Source organism: Anomalospiza imberbis, chromosome W (genome assembly GCF_031753505.1).
Source record: "Anomalospiza imberbis isolate Cuckoo-Finch-1a 21T00152 chromosome W, ASM3175350v1, whole genome shotgun sequence".
NCBI classification, from domain to species: Eukaryota; Metazoa; Chordata; class Aves; order Passeriformes; family Viduidae; genus Anomalospiza; species Anomalospiza imberbis.
In genome coordinates this window covers 5,980,726-5,991,467 of record NC_089720.1, presented here as the reverse complement: position 1 = coordinate 5,991,467, position 10,742 = coordinate 5,980,726, and the positions used below count along the sequence as shown (strand labels likewise).

Genomic DNA, 10,742 nt, shown 5'->3' with positions numbered 1-10,742 from the left:
GAAGCAGACAACCTTTCCACACAGTGAGTCTCTTACCATAAGCATACAGGTTTACTTTGGGACTACAAGCCAGGACCCTTTGAGCTAACCCAGTCAGTCTCCCCATCCCCAGCTGCTGAAGTCTCCCTGCACCAGGTTGGCATGGGACTCAAAATTACTCTTGGATAAAGCTGGATTCCCAAAGGAGTGAAACAGACTAGATATTTTCTAATAGAGCTGAGGCTTTATTTAATTTAAGTTTTACTGTATCCTTTTTCCAGAGTGAACATTTGCAGTCATGGCCTTGATGCTGCCTAGAGCTGCTGTGAGCCTGTGGGCTATGCCCTGGGTTTGTGGGAGATCAAGGACAGAAATGTCCTCATTCCTTTGAAATTGGCATTGACTGTGCTGCTGTATACAGTGGGGCCAGCTCTATTCTCCCTGCTCCAGGGATCTGGTATCAGAGCCAGACCATCTCATAATGCAAAGGGTTTGTCAAATTGTCCGTCCTACCTGTGCTTTGTATACTGGTGCTTTACTCGATCACTGTAGTTTGGAGCCCAGAGAAGTGTTTTTGCCTGAAGCACGCAGCTCTAGGTCTGACTTCAATCACCTTGCACTAGCCAGGGAAGGTGGCAGTGTTGAGACCTGTGCCTGTGTGTCCCCTCTATCCCCGGGGGGGAGGGGTCTGTCCTAACCACACTGCATGGCTCTGGGCCCCTTTGTGTGACAGTGAGCAAGGGTGAAGGGGCACCTGCTCCCACTTGGTGTTTGGTGCAGCTAATTTTGTATGAGGAAGGTCCCACAACCACATTAGCCAAGCTTTTGGCAAGCCTTTTCTCCCACAAGAGGGAAGAAATAGTTTGGAACTGCAAGGTAAAGGGTGAGTTGAGGGAGAGGAAACACGACATGACAGAGAAGTGTGAGGTAGGAGCTGCTGTGGCCTCCTCTGAATGCTGAAGGGGCCCTAAGTGGACTTTGCCCTGCAATTCCTTCAGAAAAAGTAACTCAGACCGTGAGGGATGAACGGAGGGGACTGAAAACCCAGATGCTGGGGGAAAATGCTGTCCTGGTTCTGGACAGGACAGGGTTCACTTTTGCAGTAGTCAGGAGGGAGGTTATTCTATACCACCTCACATCATTGCTGGGGGTGGGGGAAAGGGATTCTTGCTTCTGAGGAGGAGTTCCTCCAGGTTGAGAAAACGTGGCAGACTGGTCTGGCATTTGTTTATTGTTGGGGGCTTTACATGTAAATTGTTTCTTTTCTTATACCTTTTGTTATGAATATTGTTGCTGATACTGTTCAGTTTTCTGATTTCATTGTTGTTTCCAGTAAATTGTTCTTATCTCAACCCATGTTCTTCACCTTTTGTGCCTCAAAGTCTCAACTCGATCCCAATGACCTAGTGGGAAGCGGGAGGGGAAGAGGGAGTGTTATAAACGCCAATCACTTGGTTTTTAAAATTTTAAAAGTTTAATAATAATAAAATGGTTATAAAAATAGTAATACAATTAAAGTAATGAAAATTTAGAGTTAGGACAATTACAAGACAATAAAAAGCAAAGAATTACTGACGTCCGGATGCTCTCGGGCACTTAAGCCCAATAAGCATGCCTTGTGAACAAAGGAATAATCTTTAAAAGCAGTAGCCTGTTGCATATTCATACATCTCATACATGATGCATAAATTCCTTGCAAATAAAGAACTTTTCTGGTTTTTGTCAACTTCTTCCCCTTAATCCTGGTGGTTCCATAAAGACGGAGAGAAGGTGGAAGAATGTTTGTCTTTTCCGATAAGGAGGCAGTAATTCTTTATGGGCCCCCATCATTGTCATCTCTGTGTGAAGAGTTTCTTCATTATCTCATCTCTTGCTTGAGTTAGTAAAAAAAACCCCCACATACATAGGTTCTATTTTAACTACAAAACTACATATACCATACTATTAAAATGTTAATACAGCACTTCTAATCAATATAACATAATACATATAGTATTCAATTTAATATTTGCGAAAAGCCAATCATAAAATATGCATTTTTCACAATCCCTCCTCTTATTCTTTATAAATCATTTGGCTTGAGCAATATTTCTTATCTAATTGCATTCTTTAGACTATGTTAGTAATCAAATTAAAGATGGGATTAAACAAGGAAGAAACATCAGAACAGTTGTAATCCTAATTTATTCCACTATCTATTCTTCAATACATTATCCCATCAGTTAGTTTTTAACATTGTTTTCCCACTTTTGGACCAGTATCTGGGTTATTTCTTTAATTCTAATGCCTGAGCGGCTTTGTTTGTTATCTTTTTTATGACTGCTTGGAGTCTTATAATACGATTCAGTATATAATTTGGGTTTAATACAGAGGTAGATTGCTGTGCTGATTTCACTTTTTTTTTTTTTACTAATGGCCTTTTTGCCTAATCTTGGACTGTATTTTTGAAATCAAATGTAAAACAAATTAATCTCTCTCATTTTGGACATTCAATGCCCCATCTATTACCACTTTTTCCTAAGTTCCTTGTAATTCAATATTTTCCCCCATTTTTCCTGCAGGTACTCAGTTTGGATGGGTTATGACAGTGGCTGTTGACATGGGAGTGTGTAACAAAAAAGGAACTTTGGTTTCTTTCCATGTAATATTTTTTTGTAGTATTTGTGACACGATCTTGCCAGTATCTCAAAAGGTAAAAGACAACAAATGAGAGACAGAAACAGAAATAACAGAGGTCTGGTATGGCTTATACCCCCACCTCCCCTGCCTATGGAGTTGCTTCCCATAGCAGGTATGTGTGATCTTCTCGGTGGCGAGTACAGTGGTCAATCCAGGCTTGCCCTCTGTTTCCTTTGTTACTCTTTTTACTAAATATTTTTAGGCAAGTCCTTTTCAACACTCTTTAACTGAGGTTTCTTACCATTCCTCAAGTATCTCTCAGTCAACAGGCACTGATAATTCCCATCCACAAAACAAAGTTATTACCTCAGTTGCTTTGAGTTCTATCTCTATAGGGGATAGATTCAGTACTCAATACTTATTGCAATGAGAACATAGATTTTGTGAGCTCCAATACCAATTATTCTCATAATTTGAACATTTACTTATAACCCAGTTAGCGTGTCCAGCACTGGGATGAATCCAATAAAGTATACAGTATAATACTGATGGTAATTTCCCTTCTTCCTTGTATAAGTCACAGGCTAAGGCCAGAATTGAGAACTCTGATTAAAATAATCTTGTTCTTCCTGTTTGAAGTGGTAATGTTCCTCTCCTAAGGAGGTGTCGGGAGGCATCTGAGGACTTATTTAGGCAGTGCTTAAAACCAGTGATGTAAGCTTTGCCTTATTTCTCAGTTAGGTGTTATTTTTTTGTACTTTCCTTGGTTCATTTGGGTTTTCCCAGACTATTACCACCCAGTCCCAGTTGAAAGTCAATTTGATATCACCCGGTTTAGATGTGATAGTCCATTCTTCAAGGTTCTTCACAAGTTCTTTGATTTTGCTGTCGTGAATTCACCCTCTTTCCGTAGTTCAGATTGCTGCTTTAGTGGTACCTGGAAAGGACTTCTTAATAACACAGTGTTAAAAGAAAGACAATACTGCATTAACTTTTACCATTAGTTTTCTTCAAAACTTTCTGGGTTTAACTAAAAGTTTTTTCTACAGCTGCTTCTTCTTCTTGTATCCAGCTGTTTTAATAGCTGCAGAGGCCAATTCTTCTTGTGAGCTATTAGTAGTTAAATAGAAAGACCAGGTCAATTTTAACACGACATGAATCACATCTCTTGTTTTTTTACTTTTTGGGCAACATTTAACTCATTCTTCAGAACAAAAAGCCTCCTCTTCTTAACAACAAAAAACCAGAAGGAGAAAAGAGTTCTTGCTTAAACAAATAAATCACTTTGTGAAAGTCAGCTATCTCTGCCTTGATCTTATCTCTAGTGGTGGTCCCTTTCTTTTATTTATTTATTTATTTTTTTTTTAACAGTCTTGCGTTTAACTCTGTCCACCTCCCTCTCTCTTTTTCTCTCCCTCTCTTTCTCTCTCTTCACATTTTAACATCCACATTCCAGCATCAGTCCACCTTCTAACATCAGTCCACATTCCAATGTCTCAGAGGGATAAGTCTGCCAACCACCCCTCCCCCTTTTTCAACTTCTTTACAAATTAAATTACTTTTGTTATGTGCGTTTGGCAAGCATGCAATTCATGGCACTCTTCACCAAGGCTACTAGCCACTCACAGCTGACACAGTGCCAAAACTAAAGACTTGTTTTTCTATCACAATTTTCTCCATTCACAAGCTCAAAAGGGTTATAAGAACAAGGTAAACAACAACTTACTTCCAAAGTGACCCTACCTGCACCAAAAAATTTAAGACAATGTTAGTTAGTGTACTGCAATTTGCAACGAAGCCAAGGTTTGATTTGGGAAGGGCATCTGAGGACACAGAGCATGAGTTTTACAAATCCATATTTTGAAGAGAGAATGGAAAAAACATGAATACAGTGGGGAGAGACAGAAAGTAAGGAATTTGTCTCTGCAATACCTTCTCTTTGACTGCTAGGAAACGCTGATCAAAGAGGCTCCTGTGGTACAAACAATAATTGGATGGAAAGAGGCACTCTTGAATTTAAGCTTTAATGTCACAATAGGAAACAGCACCTGAGCACTGCAGTGGTGAAGCACCCTGCCTGCAAACTCACTAGAGGCAAGCTACTGCTGCCACGCTGCAGGGCTACCTGCAGCACAGAAGGAATCATGACTGAGCCCTCCCTGCAGGCCTGGGTAAACCACACAAGGAACCCACAACTTCTTCATAGCTGTCTAACTCATTCCAGAAATAAAACTACAGCAAGCAGAGATTCCCCCACACCAATTTTTTTTTTTTATGTGTGTGTGTGTCACAGAACCACAGTGATGCTGAAAGTAACAAATTAACAGCTTATATTAGAAGATACTGAAACCTTTTCTTCATCCAGCTTTGTGTGTTCCCATTTATATATGTAGCCATCTCCAATTCGAGGTTAAAAAAATGAGCCTTATTTTTCAAAAGTGCTATGCATGCACAACTCTAGCTGCTGTTCTAGGTGCACTGCAAGTAGTCAGCACTTCCAAAAACACAAACAAAACAAAAAACTAAAAAAGCAAAACACATTTGGGTACATGTAAAAGGACTGGCTGGAAGAAAAAAATGTTTCTCATTGACCTGCCAAGTAGCTGGTGTTACCTTTAGTTTAACTTTACACACTGAGAACCATGTGATTGAACAGCTTCACATCAATTCAAAATAAATTAAAAGTAGGTCTGGTTATGTCATAGCTGTAAACTAGTTTCTCAACTTTAGAGTATAGCAAGTTACAAATTTCAAGATGAAAAATCACAATGTAAATTGAAAGAAATAATTTAAACTACTTGTCTTTGCTTGCAATTTTGATAATTTCCCTTTCTTTTGGAGAAAAAAGTATCTTTATTATTGACCACATTTCTTCTCAGGTATAAATGCTTGAACTTAAAAATTGGTCTAATTGATCAGCAGTGCTTATGGGATCCTTTAAAATCCCTTTGATTTCCTCTTTAAAATTCCTGACCTCAGAAGAAGTTAAAGGAGCATTTACAAACTCAGTTCCACTCCCTCCCATCGGGACCTCTCTTAGTGGAAACAGATCCCAGTCTTTTTCTATAGCCTTTCTCCCGTGTTGTGAGGAAGAGTCTGGAGAATGTTGTTTTCTAACTGTACTTCTCGTGTTCCTATAAGGGGCGTCCTCCAGGTGCGAGTTTCTTTGAGCTGGAGCTGCGGTTACCAGGGGAATGGAGCTCAGGGGAGCATGGGTAGGGCTCGCTGCCGGAACCGCCAAACGAGGGGGCATTTCCAGGGGATACCAGCCGGGAGCGTGGTTAATGGCGGCTGGGTCAGCTGTTCCCAGCAGAGGCGAAGCAGCAGCGGCGGTGCCCAGAGCAGCTGGCACGGTCAGAGTCGCTGGGGATGGGGCAGAGGAAACAGCCGCAGGAGGAGCTGCCAAGGATGGGACAGACGGGATGGACAAGAGCCCGCCAGGCGCGGCCGGCGGAGCAGCCATGGACCAGCCGGGCGGGATGGGGGCAGGGACCGGTTGGGCAGCCGCGAGCAGCGAGACGGGGACTGGTACAGAGGCTGCGGGCGGCGAAACAGGCACCGGGACAGGCGCCGGCACCGGGGCAGGCGGAGCCGGAGCGAGCGGCTCGCTGGGACCTGGGACAAATGCCGGGACTGGGACAGACGGAGCTGAAACAAGCGGCGAGCCAGGGCCCGGGACAAGCGGCTCGGCTGCGAGTGGTGTGGTTCTCTCTTGTTCCACTCCCTTTTCCTTTTTACTGGTTTTCTGTCCCTTTTTTTTTTTTTTTTTTTTTTTCCCAAAATCTTCCGCACATTTTCTAATGACCTAAATACTACCTTCTTTCAACTACCCATGCAAAAAATCCTTTCTCTCACAAACCATTCAACATAATACACCTCCCTCTAAAAAATAAAACTCAAAATAATCTACATTACATATCTTCCACTCATTTCCATTTACTCACCTTTATCTCTCGCTCACTCTCACTCACATTCACACCCTCAAGCCTGTTCATTCATACTTCTAAACTTCACAATATTGTTACATATACTTTCATTCGTGCACACTTACTCACTTTTATTTAACTCAAAACAAACAATCTGCATTGCATATCTTTCACTAATTTCTATTTACTCACCTTTATTTTCCACTTACTTTCGCACACACATCTACACCCTCAGGCCTGTCCATTCATACTCCTACATTTCCCTTTATTTTATTGCACAGAGGAAGGAAACGTTAGCAAACCTCTTAGACTTACACAAAGGGATTTCTGTTGCCAGAGAATCGTGAATCGTGTAAGCCCCCACCCTGACCCCTTCCACCTCCCCGAGGTTTGGCTATCCCTCTTCCCTAGAGATAGCCTCAGAGTCAGGGGTTCGGACCTCCGTACCTTGCCCGATCTGGACTCCCCACACCCCCCCCCCCCCCGGGGAATGGGTTAGACGACTACTTTACGCAGCCGCGGTGCTAAAAGGTCCTACGATACTGAGCCATCCTTGCTTTGGGGGCAGCCTCTCTGGGTTTCAGTACCGCTGGGCCTCTGGGAAGGGCCCTGAGTTACTCAATCCTGGGTGCTCTCGAAGGTTAATATCTCAACCCAGCAGACTTTTTCACTCAAGTTTTTGCAGGGTTTTGCCTAAGCTCCCACCCTCAGGGGACTTGTTGGTGCGGGTCCCACCATCGCGTACACAACAAGTAAAGGTACCTTTTGTTTGCCTCCAATTCACCTTTGAGGCTGGCTGCAGTCACAACTTCCCCCTCACGCCCAGGGGAACAAGGCTAGTTTTGTGGGTTTTGCCTAAGCTCCCACCCACAGGGTAATAGGTGTTACTGGCCAGTGTTGGTATTCTTGGATATCCCTCAATCTAGCTGTGTTGTCCAAAGCAGAATTTCTAGGGGCCCCTCCCACACATTTTACCTTTTGAATTTTTTCCTCCAATTAATTATGCCAAGAAAACCCTCTTTTTACCTTTTATTTTACCCAATGGATTATACCGGGAACACCCTCGGCTCCTTCTCTCCAAGGGGTCCCACTCCTTCCCCGAGACCCAATCTAAATTTTCCCCGGGGGGATTCTCTCACTCTTTTATCATTCGCTTCGTCTCTGTACTGGCCGCTTTTCTCGCGAAAAAGACGGAAACGCAGCATGGGAGACTACTGCACTCACTTAGCAGGTCTGGGGTAACCAGCCCGCCTCTCATTCACACACATTCATCCCCCCTTATCCACCCCATCCCAACAAATACTTACCTATCCCTTGTCCTTGGGTCTTTGTTCTTCGTGTACACTTTGGTCTTAGGGGCTAATTACCGCGGTTTTAGGGAATCCTTTCCCTTTTCTTTGCTTTATTGTCTCCTTTTGTCCATCGGATCGTAACCTGCATCTGTCGGCAGCACCAGGGGAGCAGAGCGAGGCTGCCTAATCAGGGCAGGACGCGTCTTCTCACTCTGACTCTCCTAAGGCACCGGCAGAGAGGTGTTAGGAACCATCCTCTGCTACCATTTGTTATAAACGCCAATCACTTGGTTTTTAAAATTTTAAAAGTTTAATAATAATAAAATGGTTATAAAAATAGTAATACAATTAAAGTAATGAAATTTTAGAGTTAGGACAATTACAAGACAATAAAAAGCAAAGAATTACGGATGTCCGGATGCTCTCGGGCACTTAAGCCCAATAAGCATGCCTTGTGAACAAAGGAATAATCTTTAAAAGCAGTAGCCTGTTGCATATTCATACATCTCATACATGATGCATAAATTCCTTGCAAATAAAGAACTTTTCTGGTTTTTGTCAACTTCTTCCCCTTAATCCTGGTGGTTCCATAAAGACGGAGAGAAGGTGGAAGAATGTTTGTCTTTTCCGATAAGGAGGCAGTAATTCTTTATGGGCCCCCATCATTGTCATCTCTGTGTGAAGAGTTTCTTCATTATCTCATCTCTTGCTTGAGTTAGTAAAAAAAACCCCCACATACATAGGTTCTATTTTAACTACAAAACTACATATACCATACTATTAAAATGTTAATACAGCACTTCTAATCAATATAACATAATACATATAGTATTCAATTTAATATTTGTGAAAAGCCAATCATAAAATATGCATTTTTCACAGGAGGGAGAGTGAACAGCCTGTGGTTTGGGAGAGTCTAGGTGGGGGCACCAAATTGGGGAGTACCATTCCTAAACCACGACAAACACCTTGCTGGGAGAGGTTTAATTCAGCAGACAGACTCATCTAGGCTGGAAGAGCCTTATGGCTGCTCTTCTTCAGTCCCACCTTACTACTTGGGCTTTGAAAAAAGGAGGGCAGACGAGAGGAGGCAGGGTTTAAGTACTAGTCGGCTCCTTGGAAGAGACCACCAGATAATTAAATTATTCATAAGCATCTAGGAGAAAACAAGGCAGTGCCTGCCAGCATCGTACATGTCTGATTCCTCCTGATATGAGCAGGGCTGGGGCTGTAGATGCAATGCCACGTGGCTGCAGCAATGTTTCTAGCCCTAAGGAAATGCCACCCAGGTGAGGATGAGTGCCTAAACAGACCGAGAAGTGGTTGTGGAGGGGTGGCTGGTGATGGAAGAGCTGTGGGATGGCTGTTTCAGGTGGTTCAAGGGGAACTAGAGCTTCAGCCCCCTGGTAGAACAGGGTCTGTGCTGGGACAAGCGGCTAGGAACGAGTCCTGCAGTGGGGCCTGGTGGGGCAGTCCAGTCCTGCCTAAAAAATCAATCAGGGAAAAGAAAAACCTGCAAAGAAAAAAAAAAAAAAAAGAGGAAAGGAGTCCTATAGGTACCTTTGGGTGGAGAGGAAGGGCTGGGTCCCTACACACACCTTTTCACTCGGGGGGAAATCAAGCCTCTGGGGCATGTTCCCCACAAAGCCTCGCCGAGGCAGCAGAGATCACCTTCTACGGGTCCAAACCTGCCTCACTGCCCGAACCTAGGCGCGCGGTCCAGTCAGCTGAGCCCGGGCGCGCAAAGCGCATTCGAGCACTCACCTCCCGCCCCTCCTGCTTGTCTACAGTCCTTCCCACACGTTTCTCTTTCCTCGGGTGCTTAGCCAATCGCTAGGCGAGGGTAGCTCAGATGGCTGTCGTAGTGGGACTTTCCGCCTGGATTTTCGCGTTGGTAGATTTTTGCCATTGGCTGCTCGACCCGTATTGCCCTATAGAACAGCCACAGCAAGGAAGGCGCTGCAATTAGCTGACGGGTGTTGCTATTGGCTTGTGATGATTGGGAGAGAATAGGAGCGGGGCGGAGGAGGGAGAGTGCGCGTTTTTTTTTTTTTTCCTCGTCCCCTCGCTTCCACCTTTCCGATTGGCTGAGATGGTGGCCGGACGAAATTTCCGATTGGTCAGCGCACGCTGTTGTTAGGCGGGTGAGGCAGCGCGAGGCGGAGTTTCCTCTTCTGATGAGTCGGTTCTGAGGTTCAGTCAACGCGAAGCGTCCCGACGTACCATTGCTTCTGCGAGTCTGTCCGAGACCTACCGTCACCCGTCTTAAGGAGCTGTTGCCGGCCGCCTCACCTCTTTTCCTCTCAGCGCCATGGCCTCAGGATCCGAGTAAGTGTGGGCCGTCCGCCGGCAGGCCGCGGCCTAGGCCCGGCTGCGGTGGCGTTGGGCCCGGCTCGGCCTAGCTCTCCTTATCTCGCTTTCGCGCGACGCTACCCAGGCTGGGCCTGACGGCGGGCCCAATCTTCCTCCCGATCCCGCTGTGTCATTCAGGTTCTGAGGAAGTGGGGGTGGGGCCAGGAGGGGGATGGGCTGCTCTTCGTGTATGCCCAGCCAGAAGCTTGTCCGCAGCGGGGCCCTGGGTACCGCCGCCCCTCACCTGCCGGGCCTCCTCGGGAAGTGTTGAGTAATGGGGGGTGAGGCCTGGCCGGGGCCGTCTCGCCTGGGCTAGGCCTCATCCAGGGAAGGCTTTGTTTTCCAGAGCCCGGAGCGCTGGGGTGAGCGGCTGGCTGGGACATGAGGGGGAAGAGGCGTGTCCTGGTTTCCTCCCCGCAGGTCCACAGCGGCCTCGGATCGGGGCTGGAAGAGACTTGGCATTGGAAGAGGAAGATTTGTTGTACCGGACTAGCCCCTCTGGCAGCTGAAGCAATCAGTTATATTTTTGTCTCTAGTGTCTTGCCTCACTGTCTTCAGTTCCAGGCTGAGGATC

The 10,742-nt window shown here is 45.2% G+C and overlaps 1 protein-coding gene and 1 long non-coding RNA gene across 2 annotated transcripts in view; one reads left to right on the top strand and one right to left on the bottom strand.

The window, feature by feature from the left end:
* Positions 1-9,089: 9,089 nt before the first annotated feature.
* On the bottom strand, positions 9,090-9,804 carry LOC137464264 (uncharacterized). The gene is made up of 2 exons (XR_010994141.1): positions 9,415-9,804; positions 9,090-9,329 (listed from the first exon to the last, which is right to left on the bottom strand). It is a non-coding gene; the product is annotated as an uncharacterized lncRNA (long non-coding RNA).
* A 181-nt stretch (positions 9,805-9,985) lies between these two features.
* The window catches only part of LOC137464251 (transitional endoplasmic reticulum ATPase-like), a 50,715-nt gene continuing 49,958 nt past the window's right edge, over positions 9,986-10,742 (top strand). Inside the window, exon 1 of the mRNA XM_068175553.1 lies at positions 9,986-10,144. Within this exon, the coding sequence (XP_068031654.1) occupies positions 10,128-10,144 (17 nt within the window). The 5' untranslated portion in view covers positions 9,986-10,127. The remainder of the gene's footprint in view (positions 10,145-10,742) is intronic.